General features: G+C 53.5%; 1 protein-coding gene across 5 annotated transcripts; it reads left to right on the top strand.

Moving 5' to 3' along the window:
* Positions 1-194: 194 nt before the first annotated feature.
* Positions 195-18,669, top strand: MYBL2 (MYB proto-oncogene like 2). 5 transcript variants are annotated; one of them, XM_064521397.1, is made up of 14 exons: positions 195-442; positions 2,583-2,676; positions 3,986-4,057; positions 4,474-4,566; positions 6,300-6,520; positions 6,675-6,831; positions 7,530-7,799; positions 9,269-9,655; positions 10,890-11,029; positions 12,517-12,616; positions 13,207-13,320; positions 13,879-13,995; positions 15,466-15,612; positions 17,898-18,669. In XM_064521397.1, exons 1-14 carry the CDS (start codon positions 210-212, stop codon positions 18,024-18,026), a joined length of 2,274 nt encoding a protein of 757 aa, XP_064377467.1. In that variant the 5' UTR covers positions 195-209; the 3' UTR covers positions 18,027-18,669. The 5 variants fall into 5 exon arrangements, with proteins under 5 accessions (XP_064377467.1, XP_064377468.1, XP_064377469.1 ...); XM_026093040.2 differs by lacking the exon at positions 195-442 and adding an exon at positions 1,280-1,462; XM_064521398.1 differs by lacking the exon at positions 3,986-4,057.
* Positions 18,670-24,898: the final 6,229 nt, after the last annotated feature.

Raw genomic sequence — 24,898 nt, 5'->3', positions numbered from 1 at the left:
AGCTATAACTCATGTAACTTATTATGCTTCTTTTTCAGGCCTGCTTTTTCGTGTGCGTGGTGTAACAGTGCCGCCCCCTGGCAAGAAGGGATGAGGAAGGGCAGAGCGAGGGTTTTCCAGGAGAGCCCCAGCCGCTGGGAGCGTGTGGCCCCGTGCCTTCGGCTTGGGACCCTGTAGTGCCCCCAGAGCAACGGCGCTGGAAAGGCAACATGGGGAACGCGTCCGTTTGTTTGCTGTGTCCTGCCCTCTCAGCAGGTGCCGGGGAGGCGGAGGGAGCAGCGCCCTGCGGCCGAGCGGCCAGGCCACGAGGTGCTGCGTGGTTCCGAGCCTGGACGCGGCTGGTGCTGGTCCCCTCATCGGACTACCTGTTACCCCCGAGGGGTTCAGGCCCCTCTTTTAACCCCGGAAAGCAAACCTGTGCCCACATCCGTGTTCAAAAGCGGTAGGTTTAGCAAGGATGGAGGTGGCCCACGGGAGGATCCCCCTGCCCCACGCAGGTTCCTCGCGAACAGCCCCTCCGCGAGGAGGGACGCGGGTGGGGTGGCTCCTGCCGCGAGCCCCCGGGGCAGGCTGTGCCGGGGGGCCCGGGGGTGGCTGTGCGGGGGCTGGCGGCAGAGAGGGCAGGAGACGATTTGCCTTTAGATTTGTTTCCATACGGTTTTCTTTATAAACTTGCCCAGGTCACAGAGGGGGGTTCCCGACAGGTGGGCAGTTAAGCTAAGCAGCCTTGGGGGCGTTTTAACGTGAGCTCGTCCGCAGGGTGGGTTGCGAGGGGGCTCCCTGCACCCAGGTCCCTGGTGCCGCGGGGGGCACGGCCGCCCTCGAGGGAGAGAGGGCTCTCCCAGCGGGAGAGCAAACCGGCGCTTTATTTGTCACGAGTTGTGCCGAGAGCTGCCGGCCCGCAGCGGGGAAGGGCGCCGGGCCCGAGGGGGCCACCGGGCTCCTGGCAGCGCCCTCTCCGTGGGGACGCGCGGAGCTCCTCGGCCTTGCCCGCGGGCAGAGCCCGGTGCCCTCCTGCAGCCTGGGGCACCCGGGCCGCCGCCACCCCGCCCGGGCCGGGCCGCCGAGAGCCCCCGGGGCTGCGAGGTGGCACCGGGCCGGGCTCTGGGGGACCCCGGGCCAGGTGGCGGCGGGGCGGGGCGGGGCCGCTCCCCGAGGGCGCCGCGGGCCGGGCGGGAACGAGGCCGCTCCCCGAGGGAGCCGCGGGCCGGGCAGCGCTGTCCCGCGCGCGCCTCTTTGTGCAGGCGGACGGACGGGCGGCGGGCGGCGCAGGGGTGCGGTGCGCAGGCGCGGCCCGGCCCCGCGGCGGGGGGGGCCGCAGTTGGCGCGAGATAGGAAAGTGCCTGCCGCCGCCGCCGCCGCCGCCCGGCTCGGCTCGGCTCGGCTCGGCCTGGCCCGGCCCAGTCTGGCCCGCGGGTCCGCGCCGCCAGCCCGCGGCCGCCATGGCGCGCCGCAGCCGCGGGTGAGTGGGGCCGCCCGCGCGCCGGGCTTTATGTGCCTGCCCGCGCCTTCCCGCCGGGCGGAGAGGGGCAAGGCCGGGCCGGGGGGCGGAAAGGGGCAGGTCGGGGGGCGGCGGGGGGGAGAGGGGCAGGCCGGGCGCCGGCCCTGCCTGCAGGGGTGCCAGCCGGGGACCCCCCCCCCCGGTGCCGGGGGCACAGCCTGCCCCGTAGCGGGCGGCAGGACCCACCGCCGGGGCCTGGGCTGTGCTGCGGCCCGGGGGGCCCTGCCTGTGCCCCCGCCCCGGCTGGAGCGGCTTCCTGGGGCCCTGCACCCCGAGCCAGGCGGAGCTGCGCCCGCCTCCCCTCGCTGGAGGCTCGGTACCGGGGGCCTCTCGGCTGCTCTTTGTGGTGCTGCTGCTCCTGAGCAGGCAAAAAGTGGGAGCGGGGACCTAAACGCGTGCTCGGGGCTGGGGATGTGGGGTGGCGGGGCACGGAGTCCTCCCGCACGGCGGCCCGTGCCCCCGGCATCGCGCTGGCAGCAGCTCCGTGGTGTGCGCTGCCCGATCCGGCGCGAAGAGCAGCCCGGGATCTCCGGTTAACATCGGCCTGCGTGGGTGCAGCCCTGGTGGGACGTGCGTGCCGAGTCCCTGCCTGCGCTGTGTAGGATGGCCTCTGCCCTGAAAGCTCACCCCAGAGCACCCAGCTGTCTCCTCTGAGAGCTCCTCCGGGCCCTTCCAGACCATTTTGTTCCTGTTGAATTGTTCTGTGACTGGCTTCTCCTCCTTTTTTCATCTCTTGTTTATGCCAGCAATCAAGGAGGGAGGCCAATGATCTGTAAAGAAGGGAAGTAGCCCCAGCCCCTAGACACAGGGTCCTCCCAGAGGGAAAGAAGCTAGCAAAAATAAAGAGAAATGCTCCTTCCCCTGCTCTCTTGGTGTCCTAGAAATTGCTAGCACACAGCAAGATTTCAAAGTTGAGGGCCCTCTTTAAACCTCCTGTGTCTGAGTTAGTGTCTGAGGTATTGAGATTCAGCACGGGGAAGACTGTAGATCTGGAGCTCTGCACTCCGCTGTGGAGGTTGCTCCCTCTGCTGCATATTTATTGGAGGAGGAAATAATAATCTTTGTTTATTTGTTTCTTTAGTGAGGACCAAGATGATTTGCATTACCAGGATACTGACTCGGATGTGTCAGAACAGCGGGACAGCAGGTGCAAAGTCAAATGGACGCAAGAGGAGGTGAGTGAAAGCCTGGCACTTGCTGAGAGCAGGTGTTTCTGGGGAGGGTTGCAGATGCTGTGGCTGTTTGGAGGCACCTCAGTGACTTCATCTGGCATGGATAAGCTGTAGGAGAACAGCTGGACACATGGAAGAAAGTTGATGGTATGTGTTGAGGATGTTTGTTTATCGTATCCATTAGCAGCTGGGAGAGGAGGCTGTCCCTGGCCTCTGGCATGGCACCTGAGGGTTGGGTGCCACCCTCCAAGTCCTTGCTGAGTGACCACACCATCACCTCGTGTCTTGTCTCACTACTGGAAAGGCCATGGGTCTGTTTTGCTGACCTGAGCTGAGATCTTAGTGAGGAAGGAGTTTCAGGTGAGTCTGAAGTGTAGCTGGAGAGTGGGAGCTCACACCATTTCAGCTTGTGTGTCTGAGCCCTGAGTTGAGGCATCTAGTGTCTGAGGCTCTCTAGGGAGCCAAGAGCGGTTCCAGAGGATGGCTGAGGCCTTGGTGAGCTGAATCACACTGTGGAGATGCCCTCCCTTTTCTGTAGTAAGAGCAGAGAATACTGAGAGTGTTGGGATCATGGTTTAGTCATCCTGGCTGAGAGCCTGAGATTAGTTGGGGTGTTTTCTGCCCTCCTTCCAGTTCCTCCTTAATCTTTATTTTGTGCAAGACCTACAAAATATCCTATCTACCCTGGGGTTTGAACACTGAGTAAGAGCGGTCTTTGTGCAGAGATCAAAGCCTCTTGGGCTCATGTTGGGCAGGGAATTGTTTCTTACCTCTTTGCCCAGCCAGAGCACAGGGGCAAGCTGGCCTGTAGCAGACTTTGCCTGATCTGTAAGAGTAGCAGAAACGTGCGGTTTTTGAAAGGAGTGCTGTAAGGGCTCATCAGTGCTGAAAGGCAGCAGGCTACCAGGTTAGCAGGGATGCACTTAGACAGCAAAAGCAGTGGCTGAGTTGAAGACAGACTGTCTGGTCAGGGATGTGCTGGGACTGAATAAGCAGGTAGCCCTGGCTGCACAGTACGGTTTCACTGTACTAGGACAGAACTGAGATAGGCCTGAATGTGACCACAGCAGCAGAGCTTTTGTATTATACCTCACTGTACAAGCTGGTCCTTGTGCAAAGCCTTGGACTGAACAGTCTGGAGTGCTGCTAAAGGACAGCATGAGCTGCCTTCCTCCCCAGGATGTAGAATGACAAAAAGCTTCTTGACAGATCGAAAGATCGTGCTCCTTTTCTTGATGCCATTGGACCTGGGCATGCCTGTGGCATCTATTGCCTCAGTGTATGTGAAAGTAGATGTCATTATTCTTTGCAGGATGAGCAGCTGAAGATGCTAGTGAGACATTATGGGCAGAATGACTGGAAGTTCCTGGCCAGTCACTTTCCTGTAAGTGAACCCTTGCCCAGTTGGGAATCTTGGTGTATGCCTGTTGCTTCTTGTGCTCGGTGCACTAGTGATCTGTGTTTGTGCAGCAGTTTGCACAATGGGACTCCGGTCTGTGACTGCAGCTCCAGTCTGCTATTATGAAAACAGTGTTCTTTCAGGGCAGGAATACATCCTTCTTTCATAGAGGATGTTTAAGGGTGAGTCTGTTGGAGCTGGGATGAGAAATCGGGGCTCCTGTCTCTATCTTCCATGTCCAGTGCCCTAGCCTATAGTATGTATTCTCCATGTGCTTCTGCAGGTTTTCCATGGGACAGCCTGTCCCCTGCTGTCAAGATGTGCATGTGGGGACTGCTGTTGCCATAGAGGCTTTTGAAGCCTCCAGTCTAACGCAAGGGTGTTCTGATTCCTCCTCCCAGAATCACAGCGATCAGCAGTGTCAGTACCGGTGGCTGAGGGTGTTGAATCCAGACTTGGTTAAGGGCCCTTGGACCAAAGAGGAAGACCAAAAGGTAAGCTGTGCAAGGGCAGGATCTGAGCACTGAAGTGTGGTTGTCTGTGGAGATGATGGAGGTGTCAGACCCTCAAGTCTTTTATTGTAAATTGTGTAATTCCTTCTATTGGTTGTTTCCCTTGGGAGCAGAGCTCTGGACTGCTCTGAGCAGCCTAATGCAGCCACAGCTGTAATGAGCTGAGGCAAGTCTGGGCCTCACCAGCACTGCTGTGGTGGGCTGGCAAGGGAGAGCAGAATGGGGAATTCATCTATCTGCCTGTAGATCTCTTTGCCTGAGCTGGCTGTGGACACAATAGAAAATAAAAAGGCTTTTCCTGTGCCACAGTAGACAGTCTAAAGTAGACACCTGAAATCGGCTGGGTGAATTGACACTACTGAGACCCCGTTTCTCTCTGCTGATTCCAGAGTGAGCTGAGAGGGACCAGTTCAGATAGAGACATCACCTTGACATGCTTAAGAAAAGCTGAGATGAATTTCCCATGTCATGTGTTTTCTGCCCCCAAATTTCCTAGTTTGTCAGGTTACCTGTAACATTTCCCCTCCTTTCTCTCCCTTTTGCTTGCATTACAGGCTGTTATGGTCCCTTCTGCCCCTCAGGCCTCCCATCTGTGTGTTATGTGCATGTCCCAGGGAAACTTGTCATGATGTCCTTCCACCTCCCTGCAGCAGAGCAGTTGCTGCCTGCTCTCCTTTCCCTCTGCAGCTCCCCTTTGCATGTCCTGATCGCACCTGCAAGCTCTCTGGCTCCTTGGACCATGCCGCAGTTTGGTGTCTTTGGTCCATTTCACTGCACTTGGTAGTAAGCAACAGGGACTCCCTTGCCTGGTATATACCAAGAGCCCTGTGAACATGATCGGTGAATCACCTGGCTACCAGCGCCTTTCAGCCAAACACAGCTGGGCGGGATGGAAATGCCCTTTGTGAGCCTTCCAGACTCCTCTCTAAGCTTTTGGCAGGGGAAAGGTTGCTGCTGAACATTGCAGGCAGCAGGTTACATTATAGTGATTTGTCCCGACAGTGCGTGGACATATTGCAGGGGGCTCAGAACAGGTCCCCTGCCCATAAGCATTTGCATCGATCCATGGGCAGAAGTGACAAAGTCCTGGGTGAAGGAGAAGTGGTGGAGTGGATGGTTCTGAAGTGAGTATTGCTCCTTTCTGCTTTGGAGCTTGCACTGTGCATCCTGGTGCTAGCGGGGCATGGAGCTGCAGCCCTTGGCATGTCCTAGGTGTAACGCCCTCTGTTACAGGGAGACCGTGCCCCTTTGTCCTGGCAGGCAGAGCAGTACAGAGTGGATGGGGACTGTTCTCATGCAGCCAAATTCCCAGTAGAAGCGAGGGCAGAAGGAGCCCTGGAGCATGTGGGACTTGATACTTGTTCAGAAATGGGCACGTGTTTTTAAATCTGGGCCCCTCTGCACCCAGTGCACCTGGCAGTCTCCATCTGTGTTCTCTGTGAGCGGTCATCTACGTTCATAGAAGTCATGCAGCAAAATGGTTGCACGGAAACAGCCTTTCTCAGAAATCTATCTGAACCATTGCTCGTGCAAGTGGAGGTACAGCTGATTGACAGCGTTGGATCTCTGCAGTGTTTTCTCATGAGGGGGGCCTTTTCTCTCTGCCCTTAGCTGGTCCCAGCAGAGGTGAAGAACAAAGCCCAAAGATGGCTGTACTGACCCTCTACTCCTATGTTCCATTTCCTTATTTTCTACCTTCTCCCCCCTCTTTAAAGGTAATTGAATTGGTTAAAAAATATGGCACCAAGCAATGGACTCTGATAGCCAAGCACCTGAAAGGGCGGTTAGGAAAGCAGTGCCGGGAACGCTGGCATAACCACCTGAACCCAGAGGTGAAGAAGTCCTCGTGGACAGAGGAAGAGGATCGCATCATTTTTGAGGCCCACAAGGTCCTGGGGAATCGCTGGGCTGAGATTGCCAAGCTGCTGCCTGGGAGGTAGGGCCTCTTTGCTCACTGGTACCTTCACAGCTGGGAGGGCTGTGGAGATCCATGCGTTGGGCCCACACGATGGGGCTGGGGAGTGTGTAGAAACTGCCAGCGATTCACTGCTGTTAATGGCGATTTCTGTTTCCTTCCTCTTTCTCTGGAGGACTGACAATGCTGTGAAGAACCACTGGAATTCCACCATCAAGCGGAAGGTGGACATGGGAGGCTTCCTCAATGAAGCGAAAGAGTCCAAGTCGCTGTATTTACTAGTGGAGGTGGATGGCAAGGAGGACCAGAGTCAAACGAGAGCAGAGTGCCAGGTATTGTACCAATGCATTTGCAGTGCGCAGATGGGGTCTGTCACTTCTGCCTTTGCCACAGCCAGGTGTCTAGATAGGAAGTCTGTGCCTTCCCCCAGCCTTTTCCAAGACACTTAGCTCTTGGGAGGCGTCTCCCTCCAGGGGGTAGAGGTATAATGTGTGCCCGAGTCTGTTAGCCCTGGTAGTGCTGTTGTCTTCCCAGCCACAGTGTCATCTGTGCTGGAGTCTGAAGATCTGTTGCCAGTGGGAAAGGGAGGCTGCTCCACACAGTGCAGTATCTGGGATCATGGTGGGAGAGGTATTGTGTTTCCTTCCTTTAAAAAAGGAAAGAGGGGAAATACACGCAATTATCTGTGTGAAGAAAACGTGGATTTTCAAAGGCAGGCTCTTGGAAAGTAGTAATGCGGAATTAGTACTACCTGCTCAGCCTTTGTTCAACTTCCTCCTGGTGCACTGTTACAGTGAAACCTTTAACTAAAGACTCCTATGGCCATTATGTTGCACAGACTCCTTCCTCAGGTGGTGTATGAGACTGAGCAGAGAGGGAGGATGGGGATGTAAGAAAAGCCAGATAGAAGGGACGGAAAGCAGGAGGAGCTGAATGTGTCCAGGGATCCTTGCCCCTTGTCCCCAGGGCTTGACCTTGCTGCCTTGGTTTCTGTTAATCGCTGGACTTTGTCTTTGTTGTTCGGGAGAAGAATGTCCTACCAAACTGGCCAGTTGATATCTCTGAAATAAAAGAAGAGGATGCCAGTGATGAAGAAGTGACAGGCTTGCAGGAGTTACCCTTGGAGCTGCCAGCTGCTGAACTGGCAGAGCATAACACTGAGGGGACCCCAGACGATGTGGTGCCTGAGGATGCCTCAACATATGTCACGTCACCGTACAAATGGGTTGTCGAAGCTGCCAACTATTTGTGTCCGACAACGGTGCCAGCCTTTAATGAAGCTCTGGACATGATAGAGTCTGTAAGGAACGAACCTCCCGCTAATGTCGGGAGGCCATAGGACCTGATCTGCCCAGCCCTTTCCCTTGAGTGAACTTACTGCCATAGTTTTCCTGGGGCGGGATGGGTCTCTGGCTGAGTTGTGGCTTCCCACTGCACCTTTTCAAAAGGTGGATTAGGCCTTCCCAGCTGTGCCAGTATTGCTCTGAGCCTGCGAATTCCCCTAAGTGTTCTTGTGCAAGGGCTCAGGTTGCGTGTGAGCTGGTTGTTCCTGGCAAACCTGGTCTTGAGCTCTCTTTTATCAGACAGGGTGTAGGAGTGTCCCCAGGTGTCACCTTGCTAAAGAACCAGGCCCAAGCTCATGGGGCTTTCCCTTATTCTCCTTCCTGTTGTGGGATGGGATAGGACAGGTTGAGAGTAGGGCCGGTCCACTTGTAGCATGCAGGACAGATGCCACCATATTGGGGTGAGGCTTTCAGTGGATATAGTTTCGTGAAACTAATAACTGCTCCAGTAAAGTGGTGCTGAGATCGCTGGGGTGACCTAGGTGTGCCAGGGAGAGAGACTGTCCAGAACTGGGAATCTGGGCTGAATTTTGGCAGCAGCAGCAGGGCAAGGCTCTCCAAGGTGTGCAGGCTCCCTGCGCATAGGCAAGTCTCTTGATGTTTCAGAAAGTCTCAATCCTGTGTCCCCATTCTTGCAGCTTGTGCTGCTGAGTCCATCCTGAGCTGCTGTGAGCAGTAAGGGCTGTGATGGTAGGAAGGCTTTCTCCTGTGTGGATTCCTTTAGATTAGCCTCCAGTTAAATATATAACCAGAGCACTTTGCTGCCTTGAGAGGGAAATGTCTCTGCAACCCTCAGCCTGGCTGGGGAGCTTCTGAGCTGATTATCTGTGAAACATCCACTTTGCATGTGTGTGGGAGGACAGAGGCTCTGTCCTTAAGGGTTTAATGGCCCATCTGTGGGTCCTTAGAGGCCTGCCAATACTTTGGGTATTGATGGGGTTGAGCTGTGTTGGGCATCTGATCAATGAACTGGTCTGGTTATTTTTTGATCTGCTTTCAGACATGCACTTTACAGCAGGGCCTTATGGCTGCCTGTACTGGTGCGCCTGGGACTGTGGTTTGGTGTTTGGTGACAGACCATGTTTTGTTTTGTCCCTTCTGTGTGCTGGTGCAGCTGTTTGCGCAGCTGTGCTGTGACCTGAACTGGGGAACTGATCTGGCGTAAAGAAAGAAAACTGCCCTACCCACAAACAACAGCTTTCAGCTGGATCAGTTCCCTGGTCTGCTTCTCAGCTGTGCTGGCAGCAAAAGAGAGGGGGGGCTTGAGCTCTTCTTTAGCCAGGCTCCTTGCAGAAGTCAGTGCAACCTCACAGACCCAGTTATGTCACCCCCCCTTCCCACCTTGCAGTTAGTCTCTGCCTGTGCACCATTTAAACTACTCTGCTTTCCTTCCTGGGCTGTTTCTGATGGTTGCTCTTGTGTGCAGGACCCAGATGGGTGGTGTGATCTTACCCAATTTGACCTGCCTGAGGATCCTTCTGCTGGCAGCAGCAGTAGCAGCAACAGCCCTGTGAGGCAAACGCCCAGCAAGCCAGCTTCATCCCTACATAATGTGACCGAGTACCGCCTGGACGGCCACACCATCTCTGACCTCAGCAAGAGCAGCAAGGGAGAGCTCATCCCTATCTCCCCACATGCAGAGGTGAGCTTTGGCACACCGCCCTCCGTGCTGAAGAGGCAGAAGAAGAGGAAGATCTCCCTCTCTCCTGTTACAGAGAACACCACCAGCACCAGCCTTTCCTTCCTTGACTCCTGCAACAGCATGACACCCAAAAGCACCCCTGTGAAGACATTGCCTTTCTCCCCATCCCAGGTACGGAGCAATGGCAGAGGCCACTCTGTGCCCTTCTGCTTCAGTGAGTTTGTGAACTACTAAGAATGCCAGTGCTTTATCTGCTTGTCTTAATGCTGTGTGTTCCCACCAACTCTGCCAGCTTTCTGTTTCTGTTCCCTTGAATGAGGCAATGCCAGTGCGCAGGGTGTGTGTCCCTCTCTGCTAAGACAAGGTGCAGACTCAGGATCTTTCTATGTCTGTCATCCACTGCTATAACGTCCGCACATGTGATCTTGCAGCATACATCCTGCTGGAGCACCGTGGTGTTCAAACCACCTGAGCCTGCTGCATTGCCGTGTCCTCCGGTACAGTTTCTGCAGCCTGCTCTGCTGTTCTCACCCCATCTCCCCATGCCACTGGCTGAGCCTTTCAGTATTTCTGCTGTTTTCTGCAGCCCTGGGTGGCATGTGGGAGGGTTCTAGTGGACCTTGGATGTGAGGCCAGCAGGAACCAGGATTTGGGGATGTGACCTGAAACATGCAGTTCTGCGGAGTGTGAAGGCCTGAAATGCCTGGAGTGAGTCTGAGAAAACGGAGTGTGCATCCTGTCTCTGACTGAACTCCAGCCATTAGTGAATGTAATAAAAACAGCTGTTCTCCCCTGACAGGATCTTGGATATGAACGTGGTTTCTTGTAGGAGTAAAGCTGTGTCATTTATTAACTGTCGTGAAGTAAAGCCCTAGCAGAGATAAGACAGTTTGTGGTTTTTTCATGAATTAAGTTGAGGACAGCTCAGTACAAAACTTGGCAATTTGTACAGAATCTAGATTGTCATGTTGCTTAGACTTTCAGGTTTGTTAATCCGAGGTTGGAATAGATCTTTAGGTGGTGTGACAGTACCGTTCCTCCCCGTCTTCACCACTTTGGCCTTATCTGGACCACTGCAAGCGGAGGCTTCCCTCCCACTCTGTATCTGACTGTAGTCACACCGACCGATTCCTTATGTGAAGGGAGTAAACTCCATAGGTGGTGAGGCACCTTCCTGTAACCTTCATGTGTGTGCCCATAAACAAGACTATATCCACAGCAGGAGTCATCCTAGTTCATTTGTAGTAGGACAAACTCCCCTCAAGTTGCTCAGTGTTGGTAAGCTGGGAGGATTGTCCCTACACCAGGTTTTTCCCCTTACTTATGAAAAGGTGATACTTGTGATAACGTGCTGGGAAAGCTTAAGACTAAGTGTGTTCTCCTCTTTCCTTCCTGTCCTGGCCAGTTCTTAAACTTCTGGACCAAACAGGATACCCTGGAACTGGAGAACCCGTCTCTGACCTCCACACCTGTGTGCAGTCAAAAGGTGATTGTCACCACCCCTCTGCACAGGGACAAGACTCCGCTGCTCCAGAAGAACTCAGCGTAAGTCCTTTTTTTTCTCCTGTTCCTCCTCACTTGTCCCCACCTGAGCAGCATCCTTTCCACACAAGATGTTTTGCTAACTGGGAGCTCCATTTGTCTGGTGGTTGTGGTGGGCTATGCCTTCAGCAGCAAATTGTCCCCTTGAATTGCTGCTTAAATTGTGCTGAGGAAGCCAGCTGATAGGAGAAGTCAGAGTGTCTAAAACATGCAGGGCAAAGCTGTGAGTGCAAGTGAAAGTCTGTCTAATTGAGCAACAGAACATTCGTCTCCCTGACGCTACCGTGTGCCTTTCGCACATGGCCAGGGCTGGGGGCACCAGCCTCCTCTTGGATCCCCAAGGGTGGATGGAGTTGGTCGCCTTTGCAGGGACATCGGAGGCTGTGTTGCCTTTGGGAGCAGTCCTGCAGTCTCTGTCACATAACTGTTTGTAGGCCAGGCTGGAGATGGGTTCAGGAACTGATCTGAGTTAAGAATGCCTGCTGTGAAACCAAATCCGTGCATTTTCTTAGCTAGGTGAGCTCTCCAGCCCAATTCAGGCATAGCTTCCCCAGTACTTGTACTGGCACTACTGAAAGAAGGGCAGGGCTGGGGATTTCCTTAAATCAGTGTTGCCCCCAAAGACAGCTCCTCTCTGAGCTGCAGGTAACAAACGTCCCATCTGACTGGGGCTGCTGCCAAAGGACCACTGTTGTGCTCAGCTGCTGGGTACGCTGTTGCCTTCTGTGCACATCTTTGTTTGGGAAACATCACTATGCTGTGATCTCTGTGCCAGCAGGGAAGGGATTTGGTTTCCTCAGCAAAGGCTGTCCAGATCCATCCCTTTAGCTCTGCACTCTGTTTTGCCTTGCCCTGAGGGGCAGTGCAGGGCAGTGATCCCAGGGCATCATACCAAACAGAGGTTGGAGAGGGTGGCCTAAACAGGGAGTGCTTTGCTGGTGGACCTGTCACCGTGTGTCACTACACTGCAGCAGCACAGTGTTCGGGGATGCTGGCTTGTGCTAGAAAAAACAGTCTGCCATTGGTATTGCCTTGGGCAGCTCCCCCATCCAGGCAGTGTAAACTGGGTAGGCTGCTCCAAGTGTGTCTGTGCTGGGGACTTCTGCTGGCCCAGCTGTGACTGTCACAAAGCTCAGGTTGGACCTGAGGAGCTCTGCCAACAGAAGCATTGCAGAGTAACACTGGCCTGCAGACCTGTATGTTGCCTGTGTTGGGGCTGCCATACCATTTTCTAACAAGGGTGCTTGGCAGCTGGCTGATCAGAACGGTGTGGCTGGTGTTTCTGAAGGATGTTGTCATGACTAAAGGCTCTTCAGTGCCTGTTCACCCTGCTCACACCCAGAAGCAGTCCAGCCAGGCAGGTGGTGCCTGCTGTTGCTGTGTGAGACACCCCAGGTGGCTCATGTAACGAGAGGACTTGGAAGGACATAGGGTGGTTTTGTGGGTTACAGCATGTCTGATCCTTAGTTTTTCCTTCTCTCTGTTGCCAGGTTTGTCACACCAGATCAGAAGTATGTGGTGGACAACACCCCTCATACCCCTACACCTTTCAAAAACGCCCTGGAGAAATATGGACCAATTAGACCCCTGGTACGTATTGGGCAAGCCTGCTCTTGCTGATGCTGGTGCTTTACTCCCTGTGACCCTTAGTGAATCCAATGGGACTTGGGATAGGTTGCAACAGAGCTGCGAGCCAGCCGTCATCTGGGCAGTAGTAAGGTGGTACAGTCTGGCAGTACTGGGCTGGGCTGAGAGGGATGAAAGGGACCTTATTATGAAGAACATGTCATGGTAAGTAGTCACAGGACTCTTAACTGCCCTGTTAACCAGCGCAAAACATCAAAACTGCCCTTGGATCAGGCTGCAGTACTTGGCTATTGATGACCTAGAGGAAAAGCAAGCAAACAATATACCTAGGTCTCCTTGTGGAACTGGGTCTCTAATGTGGACATAGCTGGGTGCTGTGGGGATGGCAATTTCCAGTATCCAAAGCCCTCTCTTCACGCTGGTCTCTTGAGGGTGCATCTGAAGTTGAGTGTCTTTGTGCCTGGAGAACCTGTAAATCTATCAGGCTGGCAGAAATCTTGTTATGCCTTTTCCTGCAGGGAAGTGAATAATTCCTCCTCATGTTCATCCTTGACTAAATGTCTTATGCTCTATCCCTCCCCTCTTCACTCCAGCCCCAGACCCCTCACCTGGAAGAAGACTTGAAAGAGGTGCTCCGAAGTGAAGCTGGCATTGAATTGATCATAGAGGATGATGTAAAGCCTGAGAAACAGAAAAGGAAACAAGGGGTGAGCTGGTCTTGTGTCCAGTACCTGCTTTTTGGCTGCCCTGTGTTGCTGAGGGGTGTTTGTCCTGCTGCTGGTCCCAAAGGGCCTGTTGGCATGTGGCTGCTGGCTTTTCGTCGTTGGGGCTTCTTGTGTGCCTGAAGTTAAGGCTTGCTTAAAATACTGCTGGCTTCATCCTGATTTATGCTGAACTCGGGACACTGCTAGAAGATACTGTGTGTAGCATACAGGAGATTCCGGACTCAGACCATCTGTGGTGTGTTGGGCTTCCAGAAGGCTGTGGGCTGGTAGACTAAGCTTCTTGGCTCAGTCGCCACTGATAGCATGGCCTTCTCTTCATAACGTGAGGGACTTCCTCTTCTGAATCAATGGCTTTCGATGCTAGGAGGGTAGCAGTGAAGCTGCTCTGCCCTGTGGTGGAGAAGGCTGCAGCACCTCTTCTTCCTGAGGTGCTAATGCCATGCAGACCAGGGGTGATGTGGGCTTGGTGTGCACCTTGGGCCCTTTGCCGAGAATTCACTGAATTGATTTGTGCTGACGCTGTGTTTCTGTGTCCCCCAGCTGCGCAGGAGTCCCATCAAGAAGGTCCGAAAATCTCTGGCCCTGGATATTGTGGATGAAGATACAAAGCAAAATATGCCTGCCCTCCCCAAGACAATCTGTTTCAAGAGGGCCCAGGTGAGAGGTGCTGGGATCAGAGCAGGGGTAGAGCTGGCTGCAGCAGGTGTGAGAGATGAACTTGAGCTCTTTTGGCAGAGGAGCTCTGGGCAGGGATCTGGGCTGGTTGCTTCTGTAATCCTTGTTCAGGATCCTCCACAGCCACCTTGGAGAGTGAGGAGCTGCAGGGAGAGAGCTTTTCTGAGAGGTTAGGCTGCGTTTTTAGAAGGAACCATTGGTTAGAGGGCAGCAAGATCAACTTGGTATCAAATATGATAGCTGAGCAGAACCTGCTGCTCAGCTTCTTGCTGCTGTCAAGCTTTGTATGTGGTTGAGGAGGCCAGGGGCCTTTACAAAAGCCTTGTGCTCTCTGATACCAAAGCAAACATCTCCCTGAAAATATAACACGTCCCTCTCCATCGCAGCTCTACCACTCCTGCTTGCCTGACCACATGGGGTTGGCTCAGGGAGCTGACCTGGCAGAGCACTATCCTAAGGAGGCAGTGATAATTTGTTCTTTACCAGGTTAGTTCCCTGAATTGAGTTGCCACGGGGGGGGGGGGGGGTGAGCCCTTGATGCAGCACAGCTGATAGGGACGGAGGAATAAGTAGGTTGCTCCCAAGTAGGTTGCTCCCCTTTCATCTGCAGCTTTTCTGTATCATCAAGCTGTGCCTGAGAGTATTCCCAGGCAGCTGCACTGTCCTGTGGCTCAGTGCTGCTGAAATGGAGGGCCTGTTCTGCCCTTCCAACACCATCTGGCTGCAGTTTTCCACCCACCACCACTGCTGCTTTTGTGTGCTGACACTGATGAGCCTGGATCATCTCTCTCTGTGTCAGTTGACCCCATTAAAACAGCAGAAAAGCATCAGCATTTTTTGCTGTGCGCTTTTTTTTTTTTTTTTTTTTCCCCCACAGCAACTTAACACAGGGACTGCTGAATCCAGAGCCCTGGCATGGTGTGGGGCTGCAGGTGGAAATCGCAGCCTGAAGGGCAAAGACTCCAGATGGATAGAAATGTGCATGAAAAAGTTACTCAAACTGCAGAAGGGGTGCAAATTCCCTCGTTGCTTGATCACTGCCCAGCTGGTTTTTGATCTGTAGGAGGTGGGAGAAGCCTTATGTGCTCTCATCCTCAGAGCTGCCAGGCTATCCTGGACAAGGTTGGGTGCAGGTGTGAGAAAACCAGATCTTACCAGCCCTCTGTGTCTGTGGGAGGAAGGAGAGGCCTGCATTTGGGCACAGTTGCTTGGTTCTAACATGATGGCCTGCATGTCTTTTTCCCTGAAAGGCTGATTAGGTTAGTAAGCTCTCCAAAGAAACCTTGTACAAAGCAGCTGTGAGAGCTTTGCCACCTACAGCTGCCTCTGAACACCACTTGTTGATGTGGATGCAGGGCTGGATTTGTTCACTAGGCCTGGCCAGGCCAAGGATGCAGCACCGTAGGGCAAATCAGCTTTTTGCTTATACAATTTTCTATCTCTTTAATGCAGCCAGTGAATTTCCTGTCGAGATCCTTGAACCTTTCCTCCTCGAGCAGGAAGAATGACAGCGGTTTGCTCAACAGAGCCTTTGTGCAAGTGCAGCCAGAGAAAATGTCCTACAGGAAAATGCCAAGCCATTTCAGACCACCAGCACCGGTAAATCCTGCAGCTGCTGCTCTCCCCATCAGGAGCTTAGCTGACAGTGCAACCCCTGTTCCTTCTCAGGAGGAAGAGAGAGGGGACACAGCTCTGGAGAAACATAATGCACTCCCATGTGGGCATCCATGCACTGCTAGGGCTGGGTGCTGTCTTTGCATCCAGGTTTGGAGATGCTCAGGCAGTAGTGTCATACCACAGCTCCCTTCCCCTCTCCTTGCCAACCTGCTCTTCTGCTGAGGCTCGAAGCTGTGAGCCTGCTTACCATGTTTGGCCTCGATTTTCTCATGCGAATCGCATCTTGTCCCAGCCCATCAGGGAATTTGGACTATTGACCAGCAGTGAAGTAAACCTTCTTTTTCCCAATGAGCACTCCCTGGGTGGGCAGTAGGAGGCTCATCCTTCTCGTTCCTCTGACCATAGCAGTCTGAGGTGCTGCAAAAATGCCAAACAAAACGGCATTCCCACCCCTGTGATCTTCAGGGTGTTTCTAGGTTGTGGTGAAGGCAGTGGGGCACAGACAGCCCTGGCTGGCTTCATCTTGCTGTTCACTGATCCAGTGCCAGTGTAGAGCTCCAGTTGCCAGTGTGTTTACTGACATTTCAAGCATGGCCTGCCGAGTTTGGTGCTCTTGCAGCTACGCTGTTCCTGGGCTCCCTGTTGTTGCATCCGGGTTGTGCTGGGGTCTCAGCAGCTTACAAATACCCTCAAGATCTCTGGGATATACATGGTTTCTTGTGTTCTGTTTAAAATCTTTACCACTTGCCGTGTTTGCAGGCAGAGTGTACTAGTAGGGGTGTATCCTTGCCTTGGTTAATGGTGTCTTGCCTTGATTGGTGATCAGAGAAAGGGGACTTGGACTGTGATTTTGCTGATGTTTGCTTGGGCCAAGTCATGGGAACTCTCTGGTAGCTCCCATGAGCATGGAAATGCATACTTTTCTTGAGGTGGGGGAACTGCAACAGCAGGCACTGTGCTGGTGTTTTCAGATCCCAGGAAAGGCCTAGGTGCAATATTGTCTTCACTGAGCAGCCTTAGCTCTGTCTTCAGCTAAACACATCAATGAAGAGGGTGCCAGCCATCTTTGGATTAGAGCTGTCCGTTGTGAAAGCCCTTTCTTCTGACAAATAAGTACTCCTCAGCCAAAGCAATTCCTTCCCCTTCTCAAAATAAACCCTACTTAAACACTTCCATCTCTTCTCCCGTCCTAGGCAGGGTCATACTGCTCTGAGTGCTAATAGATCCATATAAATAAAGCTCTGGAAGTGACTTGATGGTGACAGTAAGGCAGCCTGCATGATGACAGTACAGGTGTGCAGTGAACTCCCATCACCCAAAGACAGCAGAGCTGCCGTTGGTGTTGCTCTGAGATTTATGGTAGCAGACTGGTGGTGCTCCTGGCAGTGGCAGATATTTATTAAGGAAGCTCACTTAGCTGTGGGCTGGACCTAAATTAGCCCTTGAGAAAGCACTAGTTGCCAAGCTGTGGCTCTATGGGGCATTTTAATGTTAGCAAACACGGCACCTTGAGCTCCGGTTCTTTGCTGTACATGTGAAAGCGTATTTCCAGTGCTGGGGACTGTGTATCTTTTGGCTGCAGCTATCAGAGGATTCCCATAGGTTTTCCCAGTGTGCCAGACCACCTCATGGGAGCCCCTTCTATGAGCAGTGACTGAAGCACTCCTGATTTACAGCTCTTCCTGCATGCTGCAGGGCCCTGCTGAAACTACAGGCACTGAACTGCAGTTAAGGATGGTCTTTGTGACCAATCTAACCCTTCAGGATTTGAGGCTGAGCAGCTCCTGTAGGAATTGAGTCGTTTAGGAAAAAAGTCCAAAGCTGTTCTTGAACTCCTTCCATCCTTCTGGACTCTTTATTCGGCATGAGGAAGCTTAGTGGGTTTGCGCTTTGGGGTTTCCATCTCGGAAGTCACATGTGAAAGCCTCCAAGTGTACCTGAGTAGTCCAGAAATAGAGTGCTTACCTGAAAAACTAGTGAATGCATCTCCTCTTAGCTAGACATGACCACCTGCCAGCTGAGATGCAGTCAGTGGTGGTGTGTGCATGTCTCCTTGTTGTGAGACAGGTATTCCTAAGCAAGAGGTTTTATTTTCCCTGGGTGGCAAAGTCATTTTTTTTGTTTTTTGTTTGTCATTCTCTTTCCCCCCGTGTTTTGAAATGGTATTTCAATGTTGTAGCGCTCCCACTAGGACATATATAGTAGGACTCTCAGCCCCTTCGTCTCCCCTAACTGTGGTGTAAGTGTACTTTCCTTTCCCTCCACAGATGACCAGAGCTTGGAAAGCCGTGGCCTGTGGTGGAACGCGAGACCAACTCTTCATGCAAGAGAAAGCTCGACAGTTCTTGGGCATGTTGAAACAGAGTCACACATCAAGGACCTTAATCTTATCATGAAGGATTGTTCTGCTTTTTTATTTTTATTTTTATAAAACTTTTATAAGTGGAGGGGAGGGAACCACACTGAAAAAAATATCCTCTGCAAGGCCATAGTGTTGGAGGATTTTTTTTTTCTCCTTTCTGTTCCCAGATCTGAATTTTAATAAATTGGGCTAACTGCTGGCTAATATGTGGGATGCAAGTTTTGAAATCTTATGGCAAGGCAAATAAGGGAGAGGTAGAGAGTGAACAGGGTATTTATCACTCTCTGCAAGATCTAGGTTCCCCAAAAGTTGAAATACACAGCCACGTTTCACCTTGGAATAATGTGTGAAATGGATGTTGGACACTGACCTAACAGACTGTCTGGATTTCATGCTGGCTGCTCTGATCCCTTGGAAATGGCTTTTGTTAAGATTCCTGCACACCTCATGTCTCCTCTCCTGGCTTTACCTGGGCGATGGAGTGGTTCCCCCCTCGCTCTAGGATGGGAAAGGTGTTACGCTCTGGTGGGAGAAGGGACGTGCTTCGAGGTGACCTTCGTTCGGCGCTGGTTGCTCGCTCCCTGCGAAGCTGCTTTGTACTGCTGCGCAATGGGAGCAGCGGGCACCTCTCCCCAGGGACGTGCTCTCTCTTTAAATAAATGATGGTGCTAACAACACCCTTTCGTTCAGACTTGATTTGACTTTGTCCGGGGTGTTGTGATACCCTGAGGGAGGCAGTGCTGTCCCAGGGTAGTGACATCTGGCAAAGGGAGCTGTTGATTGCAGCATTTCCAGGCTCCCGGGAAGGAGAGGGACCCGTGGAGCTCCCCTGCCTGCTCCCCATCGCCCACATCTGCGCAGCCAGCCCGGGGGAGGTCAGACTGGTTGCAGCCGCCTCCCCCCAGGCGGCTGGTGGGACCCGCTGTCTCAGGGGAGCCCTTTGCAGACCCCGGCTCTCCTGGGCGGTGGTGCTGGGGGCGGCACACCCCGGGCGAGGGAGGTGGGGAATGGTTCAGCTGATCCAGCTGAACACAATGCTCAAACCTCAATAACTGCTGGGATTTAACGCTTGGGTCTGGGCCTCAACCAGACCCTGGGGATACCATCATTTCTTACAAGGGATGGTTTATGAGCTCCTGAGGTCAACTGATGAGGGGGAAAGGTGCAGGGCTTGGTGTAAAGGCAGGAAAGCTGGGAGAGCTCAGAAGGGAGCCTGTTTTCATGCAGGTCCTTTTCTTTTATGGCAAGTTGCTGAATTTCTTTGTTAGCTTCCCGGTGTGGGGGAGAAGAGGTGGTTTCCCTTGCCCCCTTGGTAGTTTGATCAGGTGTTTAGAAACAGCTTTGGCTACTTTGCGGGAAGGTGCCTGCTGTAAAGGCCTGAGCGTCTGAGTGGAGTGCCCTGCTGCCTGGTAGGCTCAGCGTAAGAGGGAGCTGTGCAAAGCTGCGCAGAGCCGTGGGCTGGAGGACAGCAGCAGGAGTGCGTGATACAGCAGAGTCTTTTGAGGCCTCTTCTGTCCTCTTTCAGATGCAAAAGATGTGTTGCTGTAGCTGTTTTAGTGCAGTAGCAGTGGTACGGTCTCCTGCTTTGATATAGGCAAGGATGAAATGCAGTGATTTTAGCAATACGTTAACTGTTTGCATTTAGAGTGGTGCTGGAAAAATTGCAGTTACTCACCAGTTAGACCAGTACATAGAGAGCCCTTGGAGCAAGCTCTTAGGGTGTGCGCTGCGATGTGCTGTCTGTCCCTCATGAGTCACCCCGGCAGGTATTGTCTCCAGCTGGCTGGTGGCCACAGCAAAGGTGGTGGTGTGAGGGTCTGTTTGCCTCTGCGCCTCTGAGCGGGACGCACTGCCCGTAGTCCCCTTGCAGGGCGGAAAAACAGAGGAGGGCTACGTAAATCTTGTTTTGGGTTGTGGTTTACATTAGAAATACACAGCTGAAAAATCCTTACTGACAAACTTGTTAGTAAAACCTTGGATCCTAGGAAACAAGGGAATCCTCACAGCCTGGCTCACTTTTCATTTCTACAAGCTCTGGGCCAAAGAAAATCCGTGAAGTCATTTTTATTTCTGTTTCTCCGTGCTGCAGTGTTTGCTTTGGAAATATGGCTGGGACCACTTGTCTGAAAGCATGGCTGTAGCTATTTCAATTTTGTTATTGTTTTAAGAGAAATATGCATAGAACTATCCCTATTTGGCTTTGGGAAGGAAGAAGACCTTTGTGCACCTCCTAGGGTTTTTTTGTTTTGTTTTGCTTTTTTTAAATTGCCTTGGACAAATCCTGGGATGATTTTTGGGTTCTTGTTGTACCGAATCTTGATGAAGATCATCCACAAAGATTCTTGCGTTCCCTCTCTGAGGCCTGCCTTGTCTCAAGGAGCTGTGAACAGACTCGTGCTATTCCAGCATAGCCAGCCCTCTCCTCCTGCAGCCTTTAAAATGAGTGCATGTTTAAACGCCCAGACTGCCTAAACTAGGGAAAGGCTCGGTCGGAAGCGCGTGGAAAGGCTCTGAGTCACGGCTGTGCCCCAGCACGAGCAGTCTGGGCTGGTCTGTGAAATGTGCTGCCCACCGCAGTTTGTCCCGGGCTCTTGCTGCAGAGCTGCTGCTTGACGCGGCCAGGCTTCGTGCACCGTGGTTTGGCCGGCCAGCTGGAGGGAGCAGCACTGGCTGAAGCATTTGCCATGTTACGCCGTGCCTGGGGAGCTTGTCCATGGAGCGGTTTGAGTTTCTTGGACTCTTGTGTCCAGCTGTCGCTCCTCGCTCTGCCTTTCTCTGCTGAGGAAGGGGCCCATTAGACTCACTCTTGGCTCCCTGCAAGCTCCCTTGGACCATGCGTGGTGGCACCCTAGAAACGTGTGTATAGCAGAGACCTGGTGAAATGCTTTGCCTTTCTGAGACTCCGAGCGTGCAGCTTGGGCTCCTGCCTGCCACAACGAAAGTGTGGGAGCCTCAGCTCTGCGGAGACCCTTGTTTGCCAAATCCAGGGTATTCCTGGATTGCTGCCCAGCAGCCCTGAGGTGTCCCGCTGCCGTGGGAAGGAAGAGCCGGGAAGGAAGGGGACACTGTGTCGGAGCCGGCAGCGGTGCTCCGGTGGCCTGGGCAGTTACGCTGCCCGCTCCCGTCCTCGGAGCCGAGCCCTGCAGGAGAGGCGGCTCCCTGTGCGGCGCTCCTGCGGGGTGAGCGTCCCCGTCTGCAGCGTGAGCTGGTGCAGCGAGGGGAGCTCGTTTGGTTTCCAAGTTATAAAAATTGCAGCAGGAGGAGGGATGGAAGGAGAAAACATCTCTGCAGCTGGGCCTGAAAAGCTCTCCGAGACCCCAGCAGCTCTTTTCTGGGGAGCAGGAAACTGGAATTTTTGGAGCGCTCCTGGGAAAGCGTGGAGGAGGTGGGAGAAAGGAGGGTGCTCTCTGAATTTAGCACTCCCAGCCCTTCCTGAGCTGGACAACTTACAAACCCTAATACGAAATTGTGTTTCCTTCCCCACGCCGACGTGAGCTGAGAGTCCTGGGCAGACGCTGCCGGCCTTAGCTGAAGAATAAATCAGTGCACAATCCTGGCATATGTTTCAGAGTTGGCCCTAAATTAAAGGATTATGAGCCTGAGAAGTATTAACTGCTACTCTAATGCTGTGAATCCAGATAGAGCTGGGTGTCCTGCATTGCAGATTGCTTATTAAGAAAGATTGAGGTGCAGAAAAATACTGAGGAAAATGAGTAAGGATAGCATGGTTAATGAGTAAAAAGACAATTAGCTTTTAATTGGAAAATGGAGCTCTTTTGCATGTGGATAGCACCAGCTTGGCTTGGGAACGCCGGGGCAGGAATGGGCATGGGAAGAGGTGCAGCTCAGGAGCTGTTGGCTGGGGAGAAAGGTCCCACTTGCTTCATTTTTCCTTTAATTCAGATGCTTTATTTTATTCCTCCAGAAACCTCTTAGCGGTTAAACTTCAAACGAGCCATTGACTCTCCAGGCCCAGCTCGGCAGGTCTGGGCTGGGGAGGGAAATGCCTTTCAGCCCGGTGCCCAAGGGAGCAGAGCCTCGGGTGTGCAGGGAGAAATCCCCTGCTGCGGCCGTGCTTGCGGCAAAGCTGCCAAAACCTCAGGTCTCTGCTTTTTTTCCTGTATTTAGGCGATTGCCGCAGTTGTTTGAGCCCCGACAAGGAGATTGGATTGATTTTAGCAGGGACGAGAGGGGACCAGTGGAGCTGGAGCGGCTCCTGGGGTGATGGAAGTGCACAGGCTGCAAACAGCACTTTGCTTCCAACCGGGACAGACTGTGGGGAAAAAAGGAAGAAAACACAAACACTGGGGTAAGGAAACGAGGAGAGGACCCCCAAGGCAGGGCCAGGTGCAGGGAGAGCCCCTCTGCTGCCCCAAACGTGGGTCTGGGTGCAGGGCCACCTGGGAGACTGGCGTATGCCTCGCGAAGGGCCCGCGGGGCTGGGGCTCCTTGGGCTTGCTCTTGCTGGCTGGAGGCATTTTATAGCCTTTTTATCTTGTTTTCACAGCCGATTCTGCTAAAGCGCTGTGCAAACAGCAGGTTGTTTACAGGGGGCTTTTCAGCAAGGAGCCTGCAGGGAGAAACCTCCCCGCACGCGGCTGCTGGCAAGTGCAGAGGGAAGCAAACAGCAAAGTGGATATTTTTCCTCGTCTCGGGCATTACCTGTGACCGAAGGAAAAAGATTTCATGCAAATCGGAGGAGGATGGATCTCTCTCCCTGCTCTCTGAAAGTCTCCCATCTCCAAGAGCCTAAACTTCCCGCTGGCTCTTTACATCGGAGGTGTAATTTGCTCTGCAAACGCCTGGGCAGGGCCGGAAGAGAGAGAAACCCTGGGAATCCTGTGCCAGTTTGGTCCCAGTACGGGAGGAAGGAGCCGAGGTTGCCCTTGGCTCCTGCTGGTCGGGACCCGGTGGTTTCGGTGCCCGCTGGGACGTGCGGCTGCCACCAAGGCAGGCAAGTGCCATGTCAACTTGACTCCTATTTACCCCACTGACGGCTCAGACTGAGGAAGAGCAAAATAATTGCTTTTTGCCCTGGTTGGCAAAGTAAGTGGGTTGAGCCGTCAGTGCCGACCCAGGATGCACCTGCATCTGCAGAAACACCGACATATCGCTCCAAGTGAAGTCTGACTGTGGTTTTTTTGCAAAGCCGTGGCCAGGCAGCGTGCAGCTGCTCATCCCGCTGGCATCCAGGGGCTGGCTGGCACCCTGCTCCGGAGCGGAGCTGCTTTGCCTGGTCCCGCATCCCCTTCATGGCCAAGAAATCCGGAAATCTCATTTGCTGTTGAGTTATCGTAAAGGAAGAAGGTGGTGGCATGAATACGGCATGTTGCCGGAGAGCGACGTGGCCGCGGAGCCGGGAGCCCGGTGCAGCTGGGCTCAGCGCTCAGCTGAACTGGCTGGTTTTGGAGCCGGGTGTAAGGCGGTGGAGATGGGGCTGCAACGCGGGAGGCTGCGGAGGAATCCAGACCGCAAGGTTTCCCGAAAACCCGTGTTAGCATCACCGCACCACCTCCCAGCGCGGTGGCCGTGCCGGAGGAGCTGGTACCGGGGCGTGATGAGCACTGCAGTGAAAAGCTGCCCGCCGCCCCCCGCGCTCCATGCATGCATGCAGCCAGTAAATTGCAGAGTGTGAAACTATGAATAATTGTTTAATAGTGATGTGAAGGTTTGAGTTTTAGCATCGCCTGTCATTGGCTGACGTTTCCGTGCAAACACAGCGAGGCTGCGGTGCAGATGCGGGGTGGCTGTGAGGTCTGCGCTCCGCTGGCTCCCCGGCAGCAGCGGCGTGCTGCCGTGGCGTTGCGTTGCGTTGCGTTGCATTGCATTGCGTTGCGTTGCGTTGCGTTGTGTTGCAGCAGAGCTGCCGTTCGCTCGCTGGAAGCGCGGCTGCACTGGCAGTGCTGGCGCTGGACGGGGCCCATCCCCAGCTTTGCTAGGGCGTGCTCGAGCCAGGTGCCTGCTGCTGTTTGGGGACAGAAAGACGAAAAAAAGGAAGAGGTTTGGAAAAGAAAGATGAGTTCTCCGTCGGTGGCCGAATTGCTGAGCACGTTACCCTTTCAGCTGGCTTTGGTCACAGGTGTTTCTCAAACCTTATCTCATCGCTGTGCGGGAACGGAGGCCGCGTTGGCCAGGATCTCATCGCGTTAGACCCCGCGCCGGCTGGCGTCAGGGGAGAAACCGCGGCGCAGTGCTGAGCCCGCGGCGGGCGAGAGGGGCGGTGCACAGTGGCACCTCGGCTCCTGCCCGCGCTTACGTTATTTATCGAGCAGTTGCTAAGCGATAACCTTGTGAAATTTCCCATGTTCTGCTTTTGACACTCTAAACCGTGGGTTTTAGAGGTTTAGGAAATTAGAAGGACAAGTTTAGGCTGATAGATACGTGCTGAGGATTAACTGAGCAGCTCCTGGGTTTTGAGAGATGGAGACCACTCGCGCTCAGAGCTGGCTGCAGCTGGACGGGAGACTAATGGTGTTGGGGAGCTTCAATTTTTTTTTTTTTTCCATGCTGCCGGAGCGAGGAGAGCGCAATTCTTCATCTCAACTAGTGCAGAATAATAAAAGATTAAAAAATGGTACGAGGTCAGGCAAAACATTTTGCTGTGGGAACGGAGGGCTTCTGAGTGAGGAAATGAATGTTTTCATTTGGAAAACATTAGAGAAGAGAAATTTCAGGGAGCTGAAAACTCCCAATATGAGAAGACCGAGTGAAAGAGCCCTCGGGACAGCCTCGGTTTAGCCCAGGTGGCGTTTTCCCATGGGGGCCCATGCTGCGGGAAAGGCCCGCGTGCCGCGCTCGACCGCACGCTGCTCCTCTCCCCGGGGTACCGCTGGCTAACGGAGGTGTGGCTGGAGATACAGGGGCACTTGGTGGCTTTAAATATTTTTTTCCTTAAGGGGAGGCTGT

The sequence above is a fragment of the Dromaius novaehollandiae genome, chromosome 16, assembly GCF_036370855.1.
Source record: "Dromaius novaehollandiae isolate bDroNov1 chromosome 16, bDroNov1.hap1, whole genome shotgun sequence".
NCBI classification, from domain to species: domain Eukaryota; kingdom Metazoa; phylum Chordata; class Aves; order Casuariiformes; family Dromaiidae; genus Dromaius; species Dromaius novaehollandiae.
The sequence above is the reverse complement of the archived record's forward strand: the minus strand, read 5'-3'. Positions and strand labels throughout refer to the sequence as shown.